This window comes from Hyla sarda, chromosome 2 (genome assembly GCF_029499605.1).
Source record: "Hyla sarda isolate aHylSar1 chromosome 2, aHylSar1.hap1, whole genome shotgun sequence".
Classification (NCBI taxonomy): domain Eukaryota; kingdom Metazoa; phylum Chordata; class Amphibia; order Anura; family Hylidae; genus Hyla; species Hyla sarda.
The window spans coordinates 109,662,482-109,678,572 of NC_079190.1; the positions used below are offsets into that span (position 1 = coordinate 109,662,482).

Below are 16,091 nucleotides of genomic sequence, written 5' to 3' on the forward strand. Positions count from 1 at the left end.
AGTACTATGTATGTTTAAGGCAGTGTTTCCCAACCAGTGTGCCTCCAGCTGTTGCAAAACTACAACTCCCAGCATGCCCGGACAGCCGAAGGCTGTCCGGGCATGCTGGGAGTTGTAGTTTTGCAACAGCTGGAGGCACACTGGTTGGGAAACACTGGTTTAGGGCATGTAGGATAACATAGAGGCTACACGTTGGGAGACCTGCATAGGTCAGGGAGGTTTAGAGGTCAGCCTGCAAGCCTAAAATAAAGTTAATGGCACAGAAAATGTGTCCTTTGCATGAACTCTGCTTGCTGCAGTTTACACCAGAACTTCAATAAAATACCTTTTCACACTCTCAACATGAAGGCAGGCATCAGGAGACCTGGGAAAGAAAGCTCAGAGGAGACTTTGGATGGAGGCAGTCTCTTTTTTTTTTTTTTTTTTAGCATTCTTTTCTGTAGCCCCCTGTTTAATGGATTCATAACACAATTGCAACCCAAGAATCGTGTAAGTGTCATTGCCATGACTGTGGAGCTGTGTGGCTGAAATCAGGATTAAAAAAAAAAAAATCACAAGAGACAATAAAGGCAACCAAATAAGATTTTCAATTTTGCTTTATCCAATCTTAATCATTTGGAGGCGATCAATATTTAAAAAAAAAAAAAAAAGCCCAATCCTAATGTTTCTTACTTGGTCGTGATGTTATTTTATTCCTTAATTCAATATATGCAGCCTATAGTGGGCACTTGATTAATGTACCCGCTGCTTTCTGGGCAGACACATGGAGTACAAAAGTCCCCATCTTATTCAAGCCTGCGACATTCAATTTTAATTCATCAAATTTTGAAGCAGTTTACAAAAGAGACAGTGAGAGAAAGAAGGGGACCCAGAAAGGGTTAGCTACCATCCAGAGACACTCATGGAAATCTCCCTGCACTAACTCAGGACTAAACTAATAATATCCTTTCAAATAATGTTTAAAACTAGAATGCATGGTATTTTACACACACACAAAAAAAAATCCAATCAGTTTAAACATATATATATATATATATATATATATATATATATATATATATATATTGGCAGAATCTTTCCCTGAATTATAATGAATTATTGTGAAAACACATGCATGATCCCATAAAACCCTCATCTATTTATATTGCTGCATGAAATCCTGTGCACATTTAATAGTAGATATGTCTATGTGTCGGTGGTCAAAATTAATAATAGCATAACAATAATATAAATAAATATAATAAATAAATAAATACATCAATCAATAAATAAATAAAAATTATACACAAGTAGCATTTCTCTGGTGTATCATGTATGTTGACTACAATGTAGATTTAAGGAAAGTTAAGTGATACAAGATAACCACAATGGCTGCATGTTTTTTTTGTTCTGTACAGTGATAAGTATACCAGCCTTCTACACAATGATTGGAGCCTGCTTTGTGTCATGCTGCCTGAAAGGGAATGGGCCTACCTGCAATTTGACATTCTTCTGCTACAAAAGATAGGACAGAACACGCAAAATAGCTGAAATAGAAAACCTTTAGGCCCTTGCAGTGAGATCTCAGATCACAGAGGGGTCATTACTATTTACATTGAAGAGATGCCTTACACAGCTCTGCCAGGGCTTTAATAAACAACCAGGTTAAGCAGCAAAATCAGGGTATGTTACTGTGTCATAGGCATCTCATGTAGGAGGATGGGCACAATCCCATAGTCTCCAGCATTATAGATATAAAAATACTACTGTATCTTAGCTATCAGCCCCATGTAAACACCACAACATGGATACACTATGACCATACACGACTATAGAAACTATAAGACTCTTATCAGATATGAAATTGGTGACACAGAATAGAAGGCATACAATTCCTATGGCAGTACAGCTATTATAATATAATACTACAGTGTTGCATACACAGGTAAAATAAACAATTGCCAGGATAAACTAAACCACACTCACTGTTTTATTGAACAAACAGACGGTCACATTACACTAGGACTGTTTACAGCATTTTTACATTGTATGTCTCGACCAAAATAAAATAAAATAAAAATGAAAATAACATTAAAAATAAAATAATAAAAAAAACACACAGTGTCCACAACAAATGGGATCTATCATCTATCGGCTCCCAAACATTCTTGTCAATAGCTTCACATTATGGCAATGTCTATTTCAGGGGCTGCGATCCTTAAATAAGCTCGTCACATCATAATGATAGTTTATACAAAAAAGAAAAGAAAAAAAAAGAACAAAAATATCAGTTCCACCTTCAAGGTGATTGGCTTTGTTCTACCATTGTCAACACGTAGGCAAAGGACAAAACTGGAACCCTGTATTATTTTTATTTTTAGGAAATCACTGGAAACAAAACATCTCCCTTCCAAATAAATTAAGTGTCCAAAAAACAAACAGGAAACATAAAACAACACTGGACATAAAGCCTGATCCCATGCACTGTAACATGCATTTAAAGCCTCTTTGTAGGTCCAAAAGAGCTCTCAATTCTCCAACGCACAAGGAAAAAAAAAAAAACTACAAGAACCAAAATATATATATATTATTATTAATAATAATATTATAATTATCATTAGATTCTATAAATATCGAGTCATTTGTGGGGGTTTATAACCTTGTAATATCCTCTCGCTGATCCTGAGTTGAGCTTTGCGTTATATCCTCGCTGGGAGCAGAATTGGAAGCAATGATGTTATTAGAGGCGTTGGAAGAGGCGCTGGATCTGACTTTAGTGTTAGGTAACCTGTGGTCTTTTTTCCATTTCATTCTCCTGTTTTGAAACCAGATCTTGATCTGCCTTTCCGAGAGACACAAGGAGTGGGCTATCTCAATGCGCCTTCGCCTGGTCAGATATCTGTTATAATGAAATTCTTTCTCCAGTTCCAATACTTGCTGCCTGGTGTAAGCAGTTCTGGACCTCTTGGGTTCCCCTCCAGTGTAATTGGGGTTCACTGAGGAAAGAAGACGGAGAAAGTCAGTAAAGGAAGCAAGGAGAAGAAGATGAGGAAGGAAGGAGGACAGTGAGGGGAGTCACAGATTGCCAGGGACAGGGAGACACCAGATTTAAGACATAAGAAAAGGATCTGCTAATGCCTGGTATAAAAAACCTCCAGTCCTCTCTGTTCTATTAGGAAGAGGGTTCCCTTAGCTCCAATGTGGCTGAATTATTTATGCACTCCTTACAAAGCTATATAGGAGTTTTCCCTCTCTCTCCCTTTCTCTCTCTCTGAAACACACACACACTCTACATAGAGAGCAGAATGAAGCACATGGCTGCAGCAGCCCAGACAGGCTTGGCTATAAAATTTATGGTGGGTGTAATTACCCATTCGTAGTCGTAAATCCAGTTCAATTGTGCTAACCCAAAGACTCTTTGAGCTTTAAAAAAAAAAAAAAAAAAAATGGAAAAAGAAAATGAGAGGTTAAGAAGAAAAGTTTCCTACCAGTACTGACGTGTATTTTCTTCATCCAGGGGTACACTATGGGCTGTTTGGTGGCTGTGCTGGTAGGATGCTCAGGATTAGGCTGGTTGCAGGCTGGGGGTGCAGGGCTAGGAGTGGTGGAGGTGTTGGGTAAAGATGGTGTTGGAAGCTCACAGATCTGGGATTTGCCTACAAGGTGGTTGCTTTGAGGTGGTTGTCCATGGACCCTTGTGTGTGTGACAGGGTTGCCTGGACCCTGGATGCTGGCACAGCTGTACTGGCGCTCAGTGTAGCCTGTTCTTGGAGGGTACAGTTCCTGGTGGTGATGCTGGAATCCAGGGTCCCTGGACCGGCTATAATATTCCGGACTGTGATCTGGGATATAGTTATTTTGCGAATATTCCTCGCATGGAGGAAATTTCGGATCGATGTAGTTAGAGTCCATCAAATACGAACTCATGATCATTAATTTCTGGAGTGGAAAATAATTTTTCTCGCTTTGTCGTTTTTCTGCTCCATAAAGCCCTCCTACTAGCTGGCGACCCCGTAAAGTTACTTTCACCATGTGACTCTAGGAGCCAATCACAACCTCCATGCTGGTCCCCGGATAAGGAACCTAAAGCTTATTTAAAATGTCATTTTCCCTTTGCATGTTTGTTGTTGTGTTGTGATCTCCTCTAGAGCTGCAGCCATTCACTCATTATGCCCTATGCACTGATTGTGAGTGTTTATCTGGATACTGCAAAGGGGATGTGTTGACTATTGCTAAAAGGAAGATATAGAAGTGGTTGATGGATACTAGAGGTGGGTGGAGAATCTACACCTCCTCCTCTTCCAACAAACATCGAGACCTTCACATATACAACATAAAATACCCATCTGCTATTTATGCTAAAAACAATCTAGGTCCAATAATTCCTTACCTGTGCTCCTATGTGTATTCCTGCTTGTTCCATGGAGACTTCCTGCAGTGCACCCTTCAAAGACAAGAGAGAGAGTCAATATCTGATCAGGGTATCAATACCAACACCATTCATTCATGCTTCTTCTGTATTATACGATATTAACTGTTCATCTTCCATATGCTGTTAACTGTTTCCATACTATATACCTTTTTCATATGTTTACCCTGTAGATGTATTCCTATCTTACAGCTAGGCATAGGAACACCTATTAGACTCAGTATGCATACCATAAAGTCCTGCAATATGTATTGTTAATTGTTCCCATTCTATACACTGTTTAGTGTTCCAACACTATATACTGTAGCTGTTTATAGGTATACATGAACTTGTTTATGCTATATTCAACATATTGTAGATTTTGTAAATATATATGTTCAAAATCCAGAATGTACAATAAATATATATATGCTGTTGACATACTCTGTGTTATTAATTAACCCTATACTGTATGGCCTGTTATACATTGTATACATTTTGGAGCAGCCAGTGCCAAACTAATGGATAAAGTATGTACACATCCATTCATGCTACTGTACTGCATAATGTTACTTTTCATATGCACTACATATATATATATATATATATATATATATATATATATATATATATATAGTTTAGATATTTTAATTACACATATCAATACAGTAAAAAATATGATTCATAGAAACACTTATCTCTCTTGTAATGTTTGCAGTGATGTCGATGGGTTTCAAACTTTACCAGGAACTATGACAAGATAGAAAGAGTTAATCCAAAGCATTATTTGCATTAACAGTATACACTGTACCAGTTCTTTTTAGATAGACGTCCATTTGGATAAATAGTTCTTATTTTTCCTGTATGTGATCAGCTAAACTTCTTAGAGTGTCCTTGCCTGTACCTCACATATAACCCCATAAGCAGGATGGATATGTCCATCAGTAGCCAATGCAATCATAACAAGGCTGCAGAAGACCTTCTCACCCAATGCAATCTCCAGGCAGAAAGGTCCCATAGTAGTTTCTCCTTAAGAAAGCAAAAAAAAAATATCTGGAGAGGGACTGTGGTTGTATGTGCTCGATGCATCTATTTCACACTTGCTACTTCCAGCAGATAATATAGTGCTTAAAAAACCCTGGGAATTTATGTAAACATTTCCAAGCAAACAGCTATTACAATTAGGTATTTTATCAAGAGCTTAGATTAGGCATTAAACATGGGAGTGGAGATATGTGATTGCTCCCCTGTTCAGCTTGATAACAATTATAGCATAGAATCATAGCTTGTAGGGCAATGCAATATTTTACTTGATAACAATAAAAGTGACACATAAAGTTAGCTGTTTATGTTTTATTTATTAGACTAAATGTGCCAGCGGTGTTGCAGGCTTTAGGTTCGTTTTAACAGCTTTTATAGGGCAGTAAAAGGCAATAAATCAAGCAGGAGGATTGGACTGATTGGGACTTGCTCTTTTGCGGTGACTATTCAGTCTTTATAGGAAATGTAATAATGTGTTATTTTATGATTATTTAATCTACACCTTTAATCCACTCCTCCCTCTTCTCCCAGCCCCTTCCACCCACCCAAAAGCAAAAGAGGGGAGACTAAAGTCAACATCTATATAACCACTTACACCAAGTGCTGCATTAAACACCGGGGATTTCAGGACAATTTATTCCAAAGAAAAATAAAACACCGAGCAGAGGCTTGTAGCATCACCCATATACCCCCCTAGAGACGAATCTGTGAGTGCAGTATTCACACAAATTCGATTCTACAGGGTGCATATAAGCGCCTTCTCACTGCTGCTGCTATCATGGGGTATGGGGGGGGGGGGGGCTGTTAAAATGTCTGTAAATTAAAAGTCCCATTAAAAATCCCACAATTGTTATAACGCTATCCAGATGTGAGTCAGCCTGCTGTTAAATGGAGCTCTATTTCCCAAGTACCCACTGGTTTGTGATTGCAGAAACTTACAATGTGTTATGCTGGGGATCTGAATCAACCCTTTGGATGAGTTTGGTTGGGCTCTGTTATCAAAGCTCTGTTTATTAAAGCTGTTCCTATGCCAGATTTCCTTGTTTGTGATATCTAGGCTTTACATTAATGTCTCTGCATTCATTATAAAGTGCATCCATTTTATGCCTGCGCAGGCTATTGTGCACTGCTGCTGAGGAGGATACATGTGTGCAGTGTTCCCATCATCCATGACCATACATATGTACAGAACATCATTCACCACCAATGCATGTGTCTTATGAGGGGGGCTTTCTAGCATATGGGCTGTACCAAGAAGAAAATGGTGTGTGTGTGTGTGTGTGTGTGTGTCTTTCTGTCTATGTTTCCATCATCCATGACCATACCTATGTACAGAACATCATTTACCACCAATGTGTCTCATAAGGGGGTCTTTCTAGCTGTATAAAGCAAATAATGCTGTATGTGTCTGTCTTTCTGTATTTGTGTATGCATTTATGTATGTGTGTGTGTTTGTGCTTTCTGTATTTGTGTATGCATGTATGTATGTATGTATGTGTGTGTGTTTGTGCTTGAGGGTTAGTATTTGTGTGAGTACGTGTGTATGAATGTGTGGGTCATATTTTAATTGTTCTATTAAAAAGTAATGTGGGTATCCTAAGCATATCTTTGTCTAAAGGACAAATCTACATTCTGTGCTGGAGTCTAGGATCTTATTATGAACACATTGATCACAATATATATATATATATATATATATATATATATATATATATATATATACTTAAAATTTCCTATTTTAACAAATATATTCAGCTCCTCTAAAGCGATTCCTCTTTCTGCACACAGCTTTCATTCACTACAGAGCATGGCTCAGTGCAAGGTATTAATGCAGAAAGCATTAAAAACACACACACTGATGGGCTTTGTATAGAAAGAAAGGGAAGCAGGGCAGCTGTGTGCTCACAATATAGCAGGCAGCAGCACTACAAGAGCATAGCAAAGATAGAGTTTACTAAACCCAAGGAGAGTGAGTTTTAAACTATTTATGACCAAGCACTGAAGTTTCCATGTGAGCAGATGATCAGCACTGGGTTCTTTGGATTTTTTTTATTTTTTTCATTTTTTTTCATTTTTTTTATTTTTTATTGTGCTACATAAAGAGGGTGAAAAATTCTCTGGCTGTGGAGGAACATTCTGTGCACAAAGCGTCTTTTTTTGACAGTTCTGAAGAAAAATAACTGTCTATTGTCCCTGAGGGTTCATTGAAGGTGCTATTACCATACTGACCGTTTTGCTAACCTGCACCTCTTGAAATTAACAATCTGTGCTTGCAAAACAAAAATCCACTACTTTCCAGTAATCCTCCTGCAAATCCTTCCAGTCCCAGCAGTTTTCATATATATATATATATATATATATATATATATATATATATTATTTTATTTTTTTTATTTTTTTTTATTCAGCTTAATTTTTAAAATTCATATATATTTTTTTTTCTTGCTGTATGTAGTTTTACATATTTGTTCTCACATCATCTCTACAGAAGGGCCCCAGATTTGTGTTTAAATATTTGTATTTCATTTGCCTTGTTTAGATAAACACAATATAAAGGTCAATTTGCTCCACAAGCTCCATTCATTTTTCTTTTCCAATTGTTTTAGATTTTTTTTTCTTCTGGGGAATAACAGTATCTATTTCTTCCTCCAGAATAAAAAAATAAACAAATAAAAAGGAATTAAAAATGTATTTTGTGTTTGTATGGAGAAGAATATTGCCCTCCCATAGTGGAATTCAATTTTCTTTAAATCTCGTTTAAAGTGGGCTTTTTTTTTCCCCCTTCAAAGTGCACGCATTTTAATACTGGTTAGACAGGGTGACCTGAATTTCACCTCTGTTGCTTGACTTCCACCAATAGGTCACTGCCACAGAATATTGATGGTACAACTCAGTTGAAATCTGTCTCCACACAAATGGCCTTTAGATCTCATAGCTAGTTCAATAACTAGTTATAATGTAGAAGGGAAAAATGGGAGCCAGAGGCAAAGTAATTTGATGTTTCATTTTTATGCTGAAGAAAATAAAATAAAATTGTTTTTATTTTGTTTTTATTTTTTTATTTTATTTTATTGTTATTTGTGTTTTTTTTTCTTTAAACATTCCTCAGCTGAGCTTCCTATGTAGATGATATAAAGGGTTTCTGGTGCAGATATATGTGCTGTTCTTGGGTGTGCACAATGGGTGTATAGTTCATGAACTCTGCAGGGCTTAATGCTGCGGATATTGAGGTGCAGCTACCCACTCGCTGTGACACACTGCTCCTCTCTGGATGCCACTTATATATAGATTATATGACCCACTGAGGTATGTGCCTATGTCAGATCTATATCAAGGAGCAGCATTTTAGATTGACTATTTGTAGCTAATATAGAGATTTACAAATATCTAGAAAGAGAGTATTTGGGGATGTAAATGTACATATTGTACTAATAGGGATATATATATATATATATATATATATATATATATATATAATATTTGTGTAGGTGAATATAGATACATATATGTATTTGTGTAAATTTAGATACATATGGGAATTTGTGTAAACATGATTGTTTAACAATTGATAACAATCTGTATTTATTTTATTGTCATTAAATATGATTTGCAAATAAAAACTGTCTATATTTGCACCTCTCGATATGTTATCACCACAGTCAGTGTACTTTGCAATTACTGACTCGGTTTGTCTCTAAAGCCTGTGTATTATATACAACGTATGGGTATAACACAAGACATTATTCTGCTTCTTATCTCTATTATAAATTGAATTAGCCCCCCCAGGATAATGAATCAGAAGGTTCGGATGACGCTGCATTGAAGAAGAATCTGTCCACTTTACAGTGAAGGTGTTATTTTTATAGGTAGAAGCTATGGTTGTGTCTTGGCAGTAAATAGGTTTATCTCAAGAGCTATAAGTAGTTGAGCTTCTTGGTTTCAAATACACAACGTTATCGTGGGCACATAACAGGAGTCTTGACATTATCTACCTGAAGCTCTACTGTGCAGATAGGGTTAATATAAAGAATAGAGAGTTTCATCAAGTAATGGGGCTGATGTGGTTTAATGTTGATGGTTATTATTCAATATTTAAAGTATAACAGATAGTGTTAAACATCTATTTACAATGTACTAAACGAGTTAAGATGAGGCCAACCAGTGTATTTAATACAATGATGGAGTTGATATCATGAAAGGGGTTAATAGCGATAGGGTATATATCTTAAATGCAAGTGAACATGCAAACCTCATGTGCTGAAGGGGTTAATGGCATGTTGTGAGTGAAGTTCTATTTCTAGATGGAAGGGCTAATATACTGAATTGTTAAGGGAATATTTTTACTGAAATGGTCAATATGTGTGTGTTTGTGTGTGTGTGTGTGTGTGTGTGTGTTTCTTCCTGATATAGTAATAAGGTAAAGTTGTGTTTCCAATATTCTAAGTTTACATCTAGTAAATATAGTGCTATATAGAGGGGGGGGGGGTTATTTTCACTGGTGGAGATAGGTTTCAGGTAAACGTTGTTTTATGGTTACATTATGGTTTATGTAACATTACTGAATAAACAGCACAAGGATACAATCAATACCCTCCTGGAGATAAGAAGATACCCCCTGTATAGATTGGGGACACAATATAAGGCTTTTAAAACGCAGGTTGCAAACGAGCAGCTTCTCTCTGACAAAGCAGCCAACTAAGATCAATGTAGTGATGAAGTGACTGTGTATGCAGATATTAGGCTTAATCTGGGGGCAAGTAGAGGTCTCCTGTGCTGAAGAACAGTGCAAGGTGCTGCCAGATCCTAGGAGGATCTCTGCTGCCCATCACCAGTAGTGGTTCATTTGAGAAATCCATATTTTAATATCACTCCTTTGATCTTGAAGTGCCCAAGTGCCTATGTATGTTTATAAACACCACTTAAATACTTGAAGCGAGTATAAACACTGTTTTATCAGTAGCTCAGGGGCACTAGGTGGGAGGACAAGATAAAATGTTTTCACATTTTGCAAACTTCCTTGCCCACCTTTTGCCCCTCTTTGATGTCTAAAAAAGGTGATTTTCAATATTGACCAAGAAAATGTAGTATCAAATAACTTAGAGCGGTTCCCTCCTTTATGTTCCTTTACTTGTAGCCTGCCCCTAAACCTAAATAATTCAGGATCCTCACATGTTACCAGAGGAACAACTGACCTTCCATAGCCCATATTTTGAAAGGCTTAATAATCATTATTAGTTTTTTAATAAAAATAATAATTATTATTATTATTTATAATTATTATTAATATTATCATTATCGTTTGTAATTTGCAAGATGGTCCTAAAATATTAAATCATCTCTGGTCCCCCAAAGATTTTGAGGTCAGAGAGGGGGCACTTGGGAGAAATTAGGGACAAGATATCCCTGAACATGTTCTGAAAACTTCTATATTTTTAGTAGGAGAGGACGAGAGATTTCACAATCCAAGAATATCCCCTCATGCGTTGTACTGACTGACATTACACGTTACACGAAATGAGTTGATAAGAAAAACTTGGAGCATAAGATGGTTACATGAGATAAAGACGTGTCCTGGAAGACGGTGGGAGATTAAAATAGGGATAAAAGAAAAATTCAGGAACTTCAAAAGACGTCAGGGGAGATAAAAAGAGGTGAGGGGACAATCTGGGTCATAGGAATTACGAAAAGGTGCTGGGAGATTCACTAAAAGATTTAGTATTATATTTGTTGAAGACATCTTTTACTCCTATTTACACTATCAAAATTAAAGTACAAACGGTGCAAGAGAAATGAAGAAATGAGTTTTATATGTATTGTCCCTGGAGTCAGGAAATTTACATGGAAAACAGCATCTCTAGATGGATAACCTCTCGGTTCAGTGTTGTGGATGTCTTTTCTCAAGTAGTTACATTACTTTAAATACTCTTGTTATAACTATACTATTAGGAGGGATTGTATTGTTATTGAAGGTTTTTCTATCTAGAGTGTGTGCGCGTTTTGGAATGTTCATGTATCTATGTGTATGTGCTTCTGTGTGACTGCTTTCTAGTTACAGGTATGTCACAATCTATATCTATCTATCTATCTATCTCCTCTCTATCTATCTCATATCTATCTGTTATCTATCTATCTCATATCTATCTATCTATCTATCTATCTAACATCTATCTATCTAAATCTATCTATCTAACATCTATATATCTATCTATCTATCTCATATCTATCTGTTATCTATCTATCTATCTCATATCTATCTATCTATCTATCTAACATCTATCTATCTATCTAAATCTATCTATCTATCTAACATCTATATATCTATCTATCTCATATCTATCTGTTATCTATCTATCTATCTATCTATCTATCTAACTAACTAACATCTATATATCTATCTATCTCATATCTATCTGTTATCTATCTATCTATCTATCTATCTATCTATCTATCTCACATTTATCTATCTATCATCTATCTATCTCATATCTATCTATCTAATATTTATCTATCTATCTATCTCATATCTATCTAGCTCATATCTATCTATCTATCTATCTATCTATCTTTCTTTCTTTCTATCTATCTATCTCATATCTATCTATCTATCTATCTATCTCATATCTATATATCTATCATCTATCTGTCTCATATCTATCTATCTATCTAGCTCATATCTATCTATCTCTCTCATATCAATCAATCTATCTCATAGCTATCCATTTATCTATCTATCTATCTATCTATCTATTTATCTTTCTTTCTATCTCATATATATATATATATATATATATATATATATATATACACACACACATTCATCCATATCTATCTATCTATCTATTTATCTATCTATCTTTCTCTCTTTTCGTTCTTTCTTTCTCTCTTCCTCTCTCTTTCTTTCTATCTATCTCATATCTATCTATCTATCTCATATCTATCCATCCATATCTATATCTATCTATCTATCTTTCTTTCTGTACGAGCACTGAAGTATGTGTGCAGTTGTTTGGGTGTACAGCTGTGTTATTGTGTCCTGTGCCTTTAGAAGGTCATTTTATATCCCATTTGATTCAGCCCTGGTATAAGGTGGGGAGGGGGGTTCTCCCTTAAGTGGCATTTATGTTCCTTGTTATTATACCACCTAGCCATCAATAAAAGCCCTTAGTGGGGCCTGAATTCTAACGACATATAGTCTGGTTCTGCGCTCACATTCATAATTTATGCAAAGATTGAGTGATAGGCACCTACTCCTGATTTATACCTTGTCAGACTGTATTTTCTTCTGCTAGAGGCTGAAATTAGGTTTCAGTCAGAAAAAAATATACACACTTATATACTGTAATTGCCCAAGCATCCTGACCCAGATGGGAGCCCTCACTGGATGAAAGGGGCATTCTCCATCTACAAGTGTGCAGCACATGCACACCCAACCCCTGTGTATGTATATGGAAATGTATGTAATGTGTAACACATGTCTACCCCAGGACGAGCATGTGTAAACGTATGGAGCAACACGTGTAGACCTAAAGGCCATGTATACATGTATGTGAACTTGTAGACCTGAGAGCCAAGCCATGTGTAAATGCCTACAGCAGTATTTTCCAACCAGTGTGCCTCCAGCTGTTGCAAAACTACAACTCCCAGCATGCCCGGACAGCCTTTGGCTGTAGTTTTGCAACAGCTGGAGGCACACTGGTTGGGAAACACTGGCCTACAGGCTTTACTAGTGTGTATGTAATCTTTATATATGCGCATGTGCAATCTCATAAACCCTTTGGACATGTCTATGTATGCTAGATGGCAGGTGTGCAACATATACAGACGTTATGGCAATACCTGATTAGGTAGACTATACATATATACTATAAACATACATGCAGCACAGATAACACTCCGCTATTTTAAGCCACTGCTATCTGAACAGTCCCCCCAAAATGACAAGTCCCCAAATTGCAGGCATATTGTGCACCTCATGTACAGATTGTTTGTGCTGGGAGGTAAAAGTAGAGGGCAGGGGACATAATAGATGTTGGCTTTCAGTAACCTGGACTCTATAGCTCATATATTTGCCAATTGTAAGCAGATATTTAGGCCAGTGCCACAATAAAGGTAGCCCAGGAACAACTTGGGCTGGTTATTATGCAGCTGAAGAGAGACAGGACATGAAAGCAATGGCTCATTCTGCGATGAAAGAAGCAGATGTGGGAGACAGAAAACTCCCAGGCAGCTCAACCCTGTCCCTTCACACCTTGTGCACTGTTTGTTCTCAGGCTTTTGTCTCATTCTCACCTTTTCTGTGTTTTATTAACTGGCTGATGGTTGTTCCTACAACTTGTCTCATAAATTGTTTCAGTTTTATTTCATTTTTTCCTTCTTATCCTACTTCAATATTTGTCACACACATTAGCCAGTGTGTGTGTATGTATGTTCATGTGTATGTGTGTATGTTCATGTGTATGTATGTGTATGTTCATGTGTATGTGTGTATGTTCATGTGTATGTTCATGTGTATGTGTGTGTGTTCATGTGTATGTGTGTATATGTTCATGTGTATGTGTGTGTATGTTCATGTGTATGTGTGTATGTTCATGTGTATGTGTGTATGTTCATGTGTATGTGTGTATGTTCATGTGTATGTATGTATGTTCATGTGTATGTGTGAGTTGCCTAGTGTACTTTTGCCCTTTAACCCAATTATTCCTGTGATGATTGATACAGTCTGCAGATATTGACTTTATTTGCATTCTAATATTATTTGCCACCATCTTCAATACACTATTCTTTCTGTATTTGCTTAGATGTCCAGATCACACTACTGTGTATTTGCAGGAAGTAGCAGCCCTGTCTCAACACATGTAAGGATCCTCCTTTGTTTTTCCTTCTTGTTTTTGAGGCACCTCTGGGAATTCGCTCAATGGCAAATCAGTGCAATTGTGGAGTAAAGAGACCCATCCCTGCTTCCTGTGATCAGAGCTGCCCGGGCAGAACACCTACCGGCGTTTATGGCCCCTTCTATGTCTTCCCAAGTGGAAAATCTGCGTGCAGTAAAACGCTGCCATCCCTGCTTAACACTTCAGCTGCCATAAGGACATTAGATGGTCTCTACAAGTCAAAGCTTACTGCTATGATTGTTGTCCTTTCATCTCATTGTTTGTGATCCAATTGTCTTACCTAGTGTTGTGAGCAGAGTCCTTATACACAGGAACCTGCGGAGGAAAGAAGGGGTATACATGTAACTGTAAAGTAATACATAAATATACAGCTGATCATACAATCGAATGTTACTTTGTATCACATGTGATGCTAACCATGACTTGTTATAAGAGTGATAGATGCTATTATGTCTATGAGGAAAAGAAAGAAAAAGAGAGGAAGAGAAAGACAGAGCAAGGGAGAATTAACATAGTGGAGATGGCATTTAAAGGGTTACATGCCAACCTAAAACTATTTATCCGCAATTTTATAGCAGGCTGCTTCTATTACTCACTTCCATTGCAGCTCTGAGCCTTGCAGAAATGAATTGCATTGATAGAACTTACAAATGGTAATTCTCCATTAGAAAAGGAATAGCTGATTAAAATTGATTTTGTTTAACTTAATAACGTGGTATCTATCCCCTTAAGGTTTCCATGACCTCTCCTGATGCCAAGCAGCCCCATCACTTTTATTATTTGCGAAACTACATTCCCTTTCTGCTAATTCTATTTTTTTTATATACAAACCTGATGTGATCACATATTGTTATCTTTGTATGTTACACGTGATGTCTTATACAAAATAAAGATATTCCTAAAAAAGTGACCTGTTTTGATGTCTATCAGCCAGGAGTTCTATAAGTGTTAAGACCTGACGAGGGATTGGACGTATTAACTATTCATATAAGGAAGAATCATCCTGAAAACGAATCTTTTGAAAATTGATAAATTATAATTATTATTATTTTGCATCCTGTCAATAAAAATATGAACCGTTATTTTATTTATTTATTGTTTTGTTTTATTAAGGAAAAGTATTCTGAAAATCAAAAAAAAAAATTATAATATATATATACATATATATATATATATATATATATATATATATATATATATATATATCATAGTATAGGTTACGAAATATAAAAAAATAAACAAGAATCACAAAATTGCCTATAGTAAAATAGTACAGAAAAGTAAAAAGAAATGTTCTTCATTTTGTAGAAGATCGGCAGATGCTATTGTTACCCCCACTTGACCTTAAAAATGAAGGAGTATTTATATCAGTGGTGTTCAACCTGCGGACCTCCTGATGTTGCAAAACTACAACTCCCAGCATGCCCGGACAGCCGTTGGCTGTCCGGGCATGCTGGGAGTTGTAGTTTTGCAACATCTGGAGGTCCGCAGGTTGAAGACCACTGATTTATATATTAGTAGAGTGAATGGATATATTGGAAAGGTATAAATACTGAATCCACAAAAAAATGAGTGTTCACACCCTAACTATGGTTAATAGTACTTATTGATATTATTGAAGTATAGAATATTCTGTAGCCAGTTTTTTTTAACAGGTCTAGGGTGATCAGACTTCATTCATTCACTGATAGACATCCTTGAGAGTACTACAAATCCCAACAAGCCAATTTCATAGGATTCGTTGTTACAGGAATGGAATAGTTACAGGTTGT

The 16,091-nt window shown here is 36.5% G+C and overlaps 1 protein-coding gene across 3 annotated transcripts in view; it reads right to left on the reverse strand.

Annotated features, from left to right (window-relative positions):
* Nucleotides 1-1,233: 1,233 nt before the first annotated feature.
* The window catches only part of HOXC4 (homeobox C4), a 124,422-nt gene continuing 109,564 nt past the window's right edge, over nt 1,234-16,091 (reverse strand). For 2 of the 3 annotated variants that reach the window (XR_008889693.1, XR_008889692.1), the window contains exons 2-4: nt 14,600-14,634; nt 4,370-5,137; nt 2,841-2,975 (exon numbers count right to left, since the gene is read on the reverse strand). Coding sequence is in view for 1 of the 3 variants with exons in the window: in XM_056562807.1 (XP_056418782.1) it covers nt 2,632-2,975; nt 3,468-4,011 (888 nt within the window). In the remaining 2 variants the exon portion in view is untranslated. Of the gene's footprint in view, nt 2,976-3,467; nt 4,012-4,369; nt 5,138-14,599; nt 14,635-16,091 lie in introns of those variants that run through there. The other variant, XM_056562807.1, reaches the window with a different exon arrangement.